This window comes from Hyperolius riggenbachi, chromosome 8, assembly GCF_040937935.1.
Source record: "Hyperolius riggenbachi isolate aHypRig1 chromosome 8, aHypRig1.pri, whole genome shotgun sequence".
NCBI lineage: Eukaryota > Metazoa > Chordata > Amphibia > Anura > Hyperoliidae > Hyperolius > Hyperolius riggenbachi.
The window spans coordinates 178,054,834-178,067,434 of NC_090653.1; the positions used below are offsets into that span (position 1 = coordinate 178,054,834).

General features: G+C 43.0%; 1 protein-coding gene across 1 annotated transcript in view; it reads right to left on the reverse strand.

Annotated features, from left to right (window-relative positions):
• The window catches only part of PIN4 (peptidylprolyl cis/trans isomerase, NIMA-interacting 4), a 104,859-nt gene extending 92,907 nt beyond the window's left edge, over positions 1 to 11,952 (reverse strand). The window contains exons 1-2 of the mRNA XM_068249678.1: positions 11,746 to 11,952; positions 2,627 to 2,703 (exon numbers count right to left, since the gene is read on the reverse strand). Coding sequence (XP_068105779.1) covers positions 2,627 to 2,703; positions 11,746 to 11,782 — 114 coding nt within the window. The 5' untranslated portion in view covers positions 11,783 to 11,952. The remainder of the gene's footprint in view (positions 1 to 2,626; positions 2,704 to 11,745) is intronic.
• Positions 11,953 to 12,601: the final 649 nt, after the last annotated feature.

Sequence of the window (12,601 nt, forward strand, 5' to 3'; positions counted from 1 at the left end):
CAGGCAAATTAAAGTACTAACAAGGTAACATGCATTCCTAAATGGGCTCAGGACACTTCAATTGCTTCAATCCAGCAAGGTTAACAAGCAAGGTGTTAAAGCTGAATATGGTGATTGTAAAGTTTAAAGTACTGTGGAAGCAGAATAGGTATTAACACGCTTGACACTATTTCTATGCAGCAGCACAAGCAAAATCAATATTATTGTGTCAGCATTTTGCATGGCCCTTTAAAATTGCATTTGGACAAATAGCATCATAAAAAGGATACCCTCTCAGAATCCTTATTGTTAGTAAAAGGGACTGTGCCATTACTCACATGATTTTAATATTTGATCCAGCAATTTTTCAAATTCCCTTAGGAAAAAGACAGTTGTGTGACCCAGGATACTTTTACAAAGCTGTCAGTTACCAATAAGAGGCCCTGACAAACACTTTATACGGCCTCTTGCACACTGCAAGCGATTCCGATTCAGATTCCACTTTTGAATCAGTTTTTACATCCGATTCAGTTTCTGATTTGCAGTTTGCTCCCTGCAAATCGGAATCTGAATCGGATGTAAAAACTGATTAAAAAGCGGAATCTGAATCGGAATCGCGTGCAGTGTGCAAGAGACCTACTACAAGCACATCACCTGACCCTACCCAAATTTTCCTTCTACAGTTGAGAGTGAGAGGGTTGAGTGAGAGGGCCCTTTTCCACTACAGCATTTGCCTAATCGCAAAACCGCTAGTGATTTTAAAATCGCTACGGTTTGCTTTTTAACATAGGAATCGCAGTAGGTAATTTCCACTACCGTGATTCGTTTTTTACATAATCGCGATACGATATTTGCCACAATTTTGCTATGCAGTGCACAGCAAAATCGAGATCGCAAGCGTCGGGAAATCGCCGGGAATTTTTTTCCTTTTGCTGAAACGCAATCGCTAGCATTCAGCGCGAACGGTAGTGGAAAAGGGCCCTAACTCTGTAACCAGCAACACAGCCCACCAGTCACATCATCAGAAAAATATTGTACGCTTCCCCCAGAGTACCCATTGTTTTCAAAACTCTTATCCTCACCTGGCTGGAATAAGAGACCATTTATCAGAGCTCTTTAATTTAACCGTTTTATAAAGACACAGAGCAGGGCATGGAAAGGCTTAACGTAACCATTAGGCTCCCTGCACACGATTACTGCATGCTGCGTTTTTTGATCAGTTTTTCTGTTGAATGTATTCAGGGAAAAATCGGAATTGAACATGGATTTTTGTTACAATACCCTGAACAATCAACTGTATTATCGATAAGTTTGTTAATGGTGATAAATCAATGGTTCTGTCTTCTCGAATTTCTGATCAATTCCTTTAGTGTTATTTGATTATTGCTTTTCCCTCCATTGTTGGGCCCAAACAATTGATTGAAAAATCGGACTGGGACCAATGATAAATGAGCTATAGCTTAAGGGCTTGTTGGGCGGCCGGAAGCCGCGTCCTCCTGTTCGGGAAAGGTGGTAGACGATCATCGGCTTCCCGTCGTGTTCGGCGTTTTTTGTCCCCGCAAGGGGACATGAAGCCACGGAGGCTAGGCGACCCTGGACGCCGCATGAGGCTTCTAGGGCCGGCCGAAGTAAATCGGGATCGGAACGGCGCATTTGCAACGGTAATCACCGGTAACCGCGCAATGCTAAATGCTCCCATTCACTTGAATGGGAGAGTTTAAGCTGACGAGTCCCGAAGGCTCCACAGTAAATGCCGCCAAGCGTCTGTGTGAACCAGCCCTTAGTGCTGAGCACAATAAGTTAATCTCTCATCAGGAAAGGGGAGTAAGGGTTGGGGCACACCGAGCGGGTTTTCAGGCGTTTTTGCAGCCGCTTGCGGCTACGCTAATGTATTTCAATGGGGGTGTGCACACCACAGCGGGAGGCGTTTTGCAAAAACGAATCCTCCCGGGGTGAGGCATTTTTTTGGATTGCGGAGGCGTTTCTGCCTCAATGTTAAGTATAGGAAAAACGCAAACCGCTCTGAAAAACGGCAGATCAGAGCGGTTTGCCAGGCGGTTTTGTTACAGAAGCTGTTCAGTAACAGCTTTACTGTAACAATATATGAAATATGGTACACTGAAATCCGCAGCAGCAATCCGGAAACCGCTAGCAAAACGCCTCATAAAAATTAAAAAAAAGCGTTTAAAAATCTGCTAGCATTTTGCGGATCTGCTAGCGGGTTTTGGTGTGCACCGGGCCTGTGTAGGAGTAAAGTAGGAGTAGTAAGGTGATCAACTTTGTGCCCATAAGTAAAGACTTACTTGGACCCACTGAGATAGGAGTAGGATTTTGGACAGCAAGTACAGACCCATGTAAGAAAATAGCAATGTCATTTTTACAAGAAAATACTAGGATGGATCACCATCGTCAATGCCTTTTGTTTTCCTTCAAAAGGAAGTTCTGCAGCAGGATGCCACTCACATGTCCTCCTTCCCACTCCACAGAAAAGAATAACCTGCTCGACCGGGATTTAAACATCATGTCTGTACAGCAATCGTTCCAAAACTGCACCCGGACTAAGCTCTAAAAATCCTATTAGGCAACGAACAATGATGAAATAAATTTTACAAAGAGGACTGTTTACATGTTTATAACAGACTGTTACCTTAACAGCATTTCCACCTTTTGGAGCCTGGGATTTCTTGTCAGGAACTTCACCTCCAGATGCAGCACCACTACCACCTAGCAAAATAAAATATACAGCATTTAGGCCTGTTTCACATTTGCGTTAAAAAACAGACCGTTCGCAGAACGGAACAGATACTGTACAAACGGAACGGATGCAAACGGATCCAATCTTAACCTATGGAACTGTTCTCAAGCGTCCGTTCCGCTGAACGGATTGCAACTTGCAGCACCCATGTTTCTGGACACCGCAGCCCAGCAGACTGGAAATGGAAGATGAAGCCCTGTATTGGGGGCAATGAGAGAACGGAACGTTTCTTCACACTAGTGAAGAAACGGACCATTTTCAGTGCAAAATCCACTGGGGTGGGGGTCTGTGGGGACACTCCACTGGGGGTGGCGGTCTGGGAGGGATGTGGGGACGAAGTGCACCTGAGTGGGTGGGTGAGAGAGGGAGGGTTTCTTACCCAGGCTTCAGTCTTCTTCCCCTTCAATTGCAGTCCACGTCGCATCATGTGACTACCTCAATTCCTGTGTTAGTCACATGATGCAGCTTGAAAAGTGACCTGGGACGCAATTGAAAGTGGAAGACCGAAGCCTGGTAAGTTAACCCTCCCTCACCTGCCCGCTCAGCGGCAGAACAGAGAGAAAATGAATCCGATTGACCGGTGATCCGATCCATTTTCACGGAGCCATTTTCTAGTGTGAACCAAGCCTTATGGATCCGGTGAAGCGGAAACTGGATCAGTTTTACTGGATTCGTTTGGTTGAAAATGGCAGTGTGAAACGGCCCTTAGGGAATAGGATACATCTAGAATTATGCGGCCGAATCATTTTGCAATATGCCAAGTCTGACTTTTGCCAGACATTGAAATACATTAAAATATTTTACTTACAAAGTATAGTCATCCAAAATGCCCCTCTCACCCTTCTGAATGCCCAGCCGGACCACCCAAATCTCCTTCCACCCCCTGCCCCCTATTAGTACCAGGGTCCAAGTGATCCACTTGCCACAGTTTGTGCACCACAAAAAGGACTCTTCTAACTGACAACCTAATAGTAAAGGGTCTACAATCTGTCATTCAAAGGCCCCATACACACATCAGACCATAGTCTTTTGAAAATGAAAGATCACAGACCAATCTTACCACCCTTCATGTAGTATGAGAGCCATACTCTACACAGTCTTTTCTATGGAGCTGAACTCCCCATCAGAAAACAATCTTTGCAAGATGCTGCACACACAGATGCTGTACAGACACAAAAGATCAGTATCTGCAAAAGATCTGTTCCTGCCAAAAATCCATTCCTGCAAATTGCAATGATAGTCTATGAGATCTGCAGATCATCATACACACATGATTTAACTGACATTCATCTGCAGATCAGATCCACCAGGATGGATTTTCAGATCTGCAGATGATTGCTTGATCTGCAGATGAATGTCAGTTAAATCATGTGTGTATGATGATCTGCAGATCTCATAGACTATCATTGCAATTTGCAGGAATGGATTTTTGGCAGGAACAGATCTTTTGCAGATACTGATCTTTTGTGTCTGTACAGCATCTGTGTGTGCAGCATCTTGCAAAGATTGTTTTCTGATGGGGAGTTCAGCTCCATAGAAAAGACTGTGTAGAGTATGGCTCTCATACTACATGAAGGGTGGTAAGATTGGTCTGTGATCTTTCATTTTCAAAAGACTATAGTCTGATGTGTGTATGAGCCTTAAGTGTAGGCTATGGAATACAGGGCAAGTTGTCACTAGAAAGAAACAAATGTTGAAGAGTTACCCATAAAGTGCTTCAACTGCTGCCTGTGGTGATACTAACCACCATCAGGGCCCATTTCCACGAGTAAATGCCATTGCACTGTCATTCTTTATATTTCCACCACTGCGATTCTGCTGTGATCTGTAGGGTGTACGGCGCAATTTTGATGCATGTGCGATTTCCAATGAAAGGGGAGGGGGGTGAAATCCAGCAGGTAAATACTTTGAATTGCCAGATCATGGGAAAATAGCATAGCTGCACAATTGCTATGCAATTTTTTCTGCGCTCTTATACTTTGTATAGTAGCCAAACTGCACAAAAAAAAAAAAAAAAAAAAAAAAAGGTAGTAGGACAGTGCTGGAAGTGTTCAAAGTGAATTCCATTTATTTTTATGTAAATAGCATTTTGCAATAAGTAAGCGATAGTAATCAGATCACAAAGTGCTACTAGTGAAAAAGGTCCCCAAGAAGCAAGCGAACGAACTTGCAAGAATTCATCACTGGTGGTTTCTCTTGAAAACTTGGTCACTTAAAGTGACTAAAAATCTACTCAGCAGAACTGAAAAGGCTTGGTGTTTCTTTAACAGTTTCACAGCATCAGAACTTTTGTTTTTCTTATCAAAGCATAATTTTTAGCTACATTTTTAGCTAAGCTCCACCCATCGAAGAAAAAAAGCATGCTTAAATTCTAAGGACTTAAAATCTTGTATACTGCAGTATATACCATGCGCATGATTGATTAATTACAAGAGGATCCCATACATGGACGCCATAACCTAGGGCAAATGTCAATATACAAGCTATCCTTGAACTGTGATTACTGGTGAATCCACCATAGAAGGGAGTGGTGCAATAGCTTGGGGAAAGGGGTTGATTTTTTGTATTGTGTGGAAAAATTTGATTTTATATCAATACAGCAGTCATTAATCATACTTCACCCAGACTCCAGGCGTCATATGTTATTTAATGGAATATTGTGTACAGCACAAACGGTAGCAATATTAGTGTAAATATATGTGTATCGGATTTTAAAAAGGTACAACAGCACAAGCAACTTCTTTTTTTTATTGGTTTATCATTTAATTTTTCTGGACTAAGTACTGCTATTACTGTATATAAAAAGTTGTTTATGAAGACTATTACCTGAGACATAGAACATATATATTTGTTTTAACCTCCCTGGTGTTTAATTTCTCTGCAATTTTTGTTCTAAAAGCAGTACAATTTTTTAAAGTGTTTCTTTATATTGTAAGCATTTTTATGGACTGCCTCGCATGCAAGATGCAATCCTCCAAGCATGCAAACAATATATGTACAGTGGGATGCGAAAGTTTGAGCAACCTTGTTAATCGGCATGATTTTCCTATATAAATTGTTGGTTGTTAAGATAAAAAAAAAAATCTGTTAAATATATCATATAGAAGACATTTGGGAAGAGAAATGAAGTTTATAGGATTTATAGAAAGTGTGCAATAATTAGGCAGGTGCATAAATTTGGGCACCATAAAAAAAATAAATGAAGTCAATATTTAGTAGATCCTCCTTTTGCAGAAATTGCAGCCTGTAAACGCTTTCTGTAGGTTCCAATGAGAGTCTGGATTCTGGTTGGTTGAAGGTATTTTGGACCATTCCTGTTTATAAAACATCTCTAGTTCATTCAGGTTTGATGGCTTCAGAGCATGGACAGCTCTCTTTAACTCACACCACAGATTTTCAATTACATTCAGGTCTAGGGACTGAGATGGCCATTCCAGTACATTGTACTTGTTCCTCTGCATGAATGCCTTAGTGGATTTTGAGCAGCGTTTAGGGTCATTGTCTTGTTGAAAGATCCAGCCCCGGCGCAGCTTCAGCTTTGTCACGGATTCCTGGACATTGGTCTCCAGAATCTGCTGATACTGAGTGGAATCCAAGAATCCATCAAGTTTGACAAGATTCCCAGTCCCTGCACTGGCCACACAGCCCCATAGCATGATGGAACCACCACCATATTTTACTGTAGGTAGCAGGTGTTTTTCTTGGAATGCTGTATTCTTTTTCCTCCATGCATAATTCCCCTTGTTCTGCCCAAATAACTCAATTTTAGTTTCATCAGTCCATAGCACCTTATTCCAAAATGAAGTTGGCTTGTCCAAATGTGCTTTAGCATAACGCAAGTGGCTCTGTTTGTGCTGTGGGCGGAGAAAAAGCTTCCGCTGCATCACTCTCGCATACAGCATCTCCTTGTGTAAAGTGTGCTGAATAGTTGAACAATGCACAGTGACTCCATCTGCAGCAAGATGATTTTGTAGGTCTTTGGTGCTGGACTGTGGGTTGACGCTGACTGTTCTCACCATTCGTTGCTTCTGTCTATTCGAGATTTTTATTGGGTCTGCCACTTTGGACCTTAACTTGAACTGACTGAGCCTTTGGTCTTCCATTTCCTTAATATGTTCCTAACTGTGGAAACAGCCAGCTGAAATCCCTGAGACAGCTTTCTGTATCCTTCCCCTAAACCATGATGGTGAACAATCTTTGTCTTCAGGTCATTTGAAAGTTGTTTTGAGACCCCCATGTTGCTATTCTTCAGATAAAATAAAAAGGGGAAGGAAACTTACAATTGATTCTCTTAAATACTTTCTCATAATTGGACTTACCTATGTTTGTAGGTCAGAGGTCACTGAGCTTACTAAGCCAATTTGGGTTCCAATAATAAAAGGTTTTGGAAAGGATTTGCACCTAAAACCTAATTTTGTTTAAACAATTATTGCACACTTTCTGTAAATCCAATAAACTTCATTTCACTTCTCAAATATCACTGTGTGTCTCCTATATCCTAGGTTCTCAACGTGTGGTACGCGTACCCCAGGGGGTACTTCTGATGGTTTCAGGGGGTACTCGGGCTTTATATACTTAACCAAGAATAACAAATTTAGAGTTTTAGAAAATGATAAATCTTATTTAAACCACACCAAATTAGTGTTTTAGCTAATTAAAAGCAATAGGAAATGCTTGGAAACAGTTTACATCCAATTATAATGTACAACGATTAAATATATATTTGTCAAGGGGTACTTGTGATAATGTTTACTATGCTAGGGGGTACTTGGTGAGTACATGGTTTTAAAAGGGGTACATACCAACAAAATGTTGAGAAACACTGTCCTATATGATATATTTAACTGACATTTATTGTAACAACCAACGATTTATACAGGAAAATCATGACGATTAACAAGGTTGCCCAAACTTTCGCATTCCACTGCATATATAAAAGTAATTACTAGGAGGAGCCTGACTCGTCCATACCGATTCCAGCTATTTTTTTTAGAATGAGTCAGGCTCGTCCTTCAGGGCCTGTTTCCACTAGTCGCTGCGCGCAGCTGTGAGACGCGCACGAAAACTGATGGCAATGTCGGACGAATCGCTAGAGCAAGCGATTTGGCCAGCAGCGCCATTATTTCCATTGGCAGAGTTTCCCCGGGCAATTTGCCTGTGGGGAAATTCTGCGAATTTGGCCCGGTTTCCGCACTTGTGGAAACGGATCCTTACACTAGGAAGGTCAATTACAGTTTAAGTTTATTGAGAGTTGGAGTCTGTACATTATTTTACGACTCCAAAGTCAAGTACCCAAAAATTGCTCCAACTCCCAAGACTATGTGCTGGGCTTGTGAGATAATGGTACACAGTTTAGACACAGGGGCCCATATGCAATTGACTTCACTATCACCTAGGAGAACATGTAGGAGAAAAATGGAATTGCATATGAGCCAGGATGTTGACCATGACCCAGCATCCCTTACCTGGGGCTTCTGCCAGCCCCATGAAGCCTCCCTGTGCCCACTGCCCATGCGTGGCCCATCCTCGTACGTGCTCCCGTCCTGCGCAGGTGAGATTTACTCCCGGCGGCGAGAGCGATGATGCGCACGACCAGGGTCACGTAAGCTGGCGTTGAAGAAACAGAGAAAAGTATGATATGAATGTTCTGTGTCTTGTCTGAAAGACTGTCAACTTTGACCAACAAAATAACATACCTATCAATTCACCATACAGTGTATGTAGTTCACATCATCAGGTGTGTACTGCGCCTGCACAGGTGCAGTATGCACACGATGATGCCCACACATGCGCAGAAGCGCCGACGAGATTCACAGGCGGCCAGCAGGATCCACTGGAGTTGCAGTGAGGGGGACACAGGAGACATGTAAGGGCTAGAAGAAGCCTCAGGTAAGTAAAATTTATTTTTAATTTCACCTCGTGAGTCCTTTATGCATTGACTTAGGCCCTGTTCACATTAGCGTTAAGGTCCGTACACACGCTGGGCGGATCGCTCAGAAACAGCCGTATCAGTCTGCAGACAGACTGTACACACGCCGGACTGTCGCTGGAACGCCCACTCAGCGGGAGGTGACGACGGACCCGTCGTTGCCTGCAGTCTGGCATGTGTACAGACCTTTAAAGAGACACTGAAGCGGAAAAAAAATGATATTATGATTTGTATGTGTAGTACAGATAAGAAATAAAATATTAAGATCGGATACATCAGTCTAATTGTTTCCAGTACAGGAAGAGTTAAGAAACTCCAGTTGTTATCTCTATGCAAAAAAGCCATTAAGCTCTATGACTTTCAAAGTCGTGGAGAGGGCTGTTTTCTGACTTTTGTTATCTCAACTGTTATTGAACTATTTACTTTTTCTCTGCCAGAGGAGAGGTCATTAGTTCACAGACTGCTCTGAAAGAATCATTTTGAATGCTGAATGTTGTGTAATCTGCACATATTATAGAATGATGCAATGCTAGAAAAAAAACACTATATACCTGAAAATAAAAATATGAGAATATTTTCTTTGCAGCTAATCTTCTAGTAATTATTCATAGTACACAACCAATTCATTATATCATATTTTTTTTCACTTCAGTGTCTCTTTAACCTCCTGAGCGGTATGGACGAGCTCAGCTCGTCCATCACCGCCGGAGGCTGCCGCTCAGGCCCTGCTGGGCCGATTTTCCTCAAATAAAAAGCAGCACACGCAGCCGGCACTTTGCCAGCCGCGTGTGCTGCCTGATCGCCGCCGCTCTCAGCGGCGAAAGAGGGTCCCCCCAGCCGCCCGAGCCCTGCGCAGCCGGACCAATCAGTTCCAGCCAGCGCTAAGGGCTGGATCTGAGGCGGCTGACGTCAGGACGTCGGCTGACGTCCATGACGTCACTCCGCTCGTCGCCATGGCGACGAGGAAATCCAAACAAGGAAGGCTGCTCATTGCAGCCTTCCCTGTTACTTATGCTTGCCGGAGGCGATCAGAAGAACGCCTCCGGAGCGCCCTCTAGTGGGCTTTCATGCAGCCAACTTTCAGTTGGCTGCATGAAAAAGATTTTTTTTTATAAAAAAAAAACCCCTCCCGCAGCCTCCCTGGCGATCTCAATAGAACGCCGGGGAGGTTAAAAAGCAGACCGGATACTGTACTAACAGAACGGATGCGAACCAATCAAATGTTAACCTATGGATCCATTCATATCCATCTGCTTCAACGGATCTGTTGCCTACATTCTGCTGAATGGACCCAAAAAATGCTGCAGAACCTACTTATTCCAGACCGCTGAGCCCAGCAGACTGGAAACGGAAGGTCTAAGCACTGCATTGGGAGAACGGAACACTTCTTCACACTAGTGAAGAAACGGACCGTAAAGAGGCTAAATCCCCCCTGGCTTAAAAAGGCAATGTGAACTGGGCCTATAAACTATTATTATCAGAAAAATGCAACTCAACCTAACCCTATCACACAGAACCCTCCTTTGCCAGGAAACTAATAACCCCCCGGAGGGAATAAATACCCCCCCCCCCCCCCCACACAGGTGGCAACAAATAACTGTATTACTGTGAACCCATGCTATGCATCTGAGTGAACCTAACTTGCCTAATCTCCATGCTCCATCCAGTGACTGACTAAGCATTACCTGGTACTCATACTGTGCTGTGTGATCTGGTTTTCTTGTATTCCTGTATTGTCATATTGTTGTATGTCACCCCTAAATATTGTCTGTAACCTAAATTAATGTTCAGCGCTGCATAATATGTTGGCGCTTTATAAATACAATAAATAAATAATAAATAGTTTAAAAAAAATACTCTGCTTCTGGAATACCAGCGGTTGCAAATAATTACAGCCAAGATTTCTGAGAGAAGCCATATTATGCACATTGCGCATGCGCTGTACAGCAAGTTGCAATATCTTTCACCACATCCACGCTAGTCTTCTTGAGGTGACTCAGTGGGAAACCTCATAGGGAACAGTTCTCCAATCACAGCACCCTCTACAGCATGAAGTGTTGTAATTGACAGAATAGTGTGGGTACATTTAACCTTCCTGGCACCGCTCAGGCCCCGCTGGGCCGATTTGCATAATTTTTTTTTTGCTACACGCAGCTAGCACTTTGCTAGCTGCGTGTGCAATCCGATCGCCGCCGCTACCCACCGATCCGCCGCGCCGCAGCCGCCCCCCCCCCCCCCCCCAGACCTCGTGCACTGCCTGGCCAATCAGTGCCAGGCAGCGCTGTGGGGTGGATCGGAGTCCCCTTTGACGTCACGACGTCGGTGACGTCATCCCACCCGTCGCCATGGCGGCGGGGGAAGCCCTCCAGGAGATCCTGTTCTCAGCGGCTATCATGTAGCGAGACCTTGTCTCGCTACATGAAAAAAAAACGGCTTTGCTGCCCCCTGGCGGATTTTAATAAACCGCCAGGAGGGTTAATACAACCTAACGAAAACCTAAAGGCTGTCATTGGAGAACTCAAAGAGCAACCAATCAAGTTCACAGAATTTCCCTATGTGGTTTGCCACTGGATCACCTCAAATAAATGTGTGCCCTAAGGATTTGTTCACATCTAAAATCAAAACCACTGATGGCCACGTTTCACAATTTTGAGAGCGCGCTACTGTGTACCAATCGCTGCAAAATCGATTTTGTGAGCATTTTTCCTATATCTTCTATTGTAGCAAAATTGCCCCAAAAAATGGTGCAAGCAGCACTTTGGTCAGCAAAAAGCTGACAAAACACACAGATATTAACAGTCTCACAAGTGTTCACTGCACAAGCGCTTTGTAAAAATAATTGCAAAGTTTAGTTATTAATGCATATCGAAGTTTGTGACTACTACTCGCTCATTTGCAGCTATGATTTAACTGCATCTGATCAATCATAAAGTCTACTATGACGTTAATCTAGGCGTTGCATATGAAGTCACAAAAATTGCTGCATAAACTATAGCGCCACTTCACAACCCACAACACTGGAAGCAGCACTGCACTACAGGGAAGTAAGTGCTACCAATGTGACAAGCAGACGAGGGTTTACCTTTCGCTCCTTTTCCTCCTTTCCCTTTGGGCGGCATGACACGTACAAACAGACAGGAGAGAACAGCAAAGCTCGTGTAGCCCCAACTAAATGTATACAGGTATATATACTGTGTGTTTGTAAAATGCGAGGTTGGCAAATTCTTTAGGCGACAAAAACGAAAGCTGCAGGAAGTAGACAGAAGACCACGGTGATGTAATCATCATATGACCAGTCCCACTTGTGGGGGGAGTTAGCTAGTCAGGCTTGCTGTGTTGTTGTGCTGATGTTGCTTCCTGTTCGTGTTCCTTCAGATTACACAGCATACTATATATATAGTATTATATTGTATATTTACATCAGCTTAAGAAATAATGTCCTGCAATTACAGCTCTCAAAATGTACATACTGTAACAAATGTATGTCTTTTGTATAGTGCGGAGTTGCAGTGCACTATACAGTGCAGAATGAAACATAGCTCCCAACTGTCCCTCTTTTGGAGGGACAGTCCCTCATTGGAAGCCCTGTCCCTCTTTCCTCCTTACTTGTCCCTCTTTCAGGGCTTTGTCCCTCTTTCTATGTAAACATATATATTTCTCTACTAAAAAAATGTGTTTGATTGACTTTAAACTTTATTCCTATCCTTTAATTTAATATATTACTAAATTTTACAATGTTAAAATTAAGAAAAATGAACCAGGATAGAAAGGACTAGTGTGGTTTGAATTTTAAAACAACATATTTTTCTTTTGAAATCTTGATCATACGTGTGACTAAAGGTGTGGCAGGGGCGGATCAGGGGTGTGGCAGGGGCGTGGCTTAAGTGTCCCTCTTTCTCATTTCAAAAAGTTGGGAGGTATGTAATAAGCAACATTTT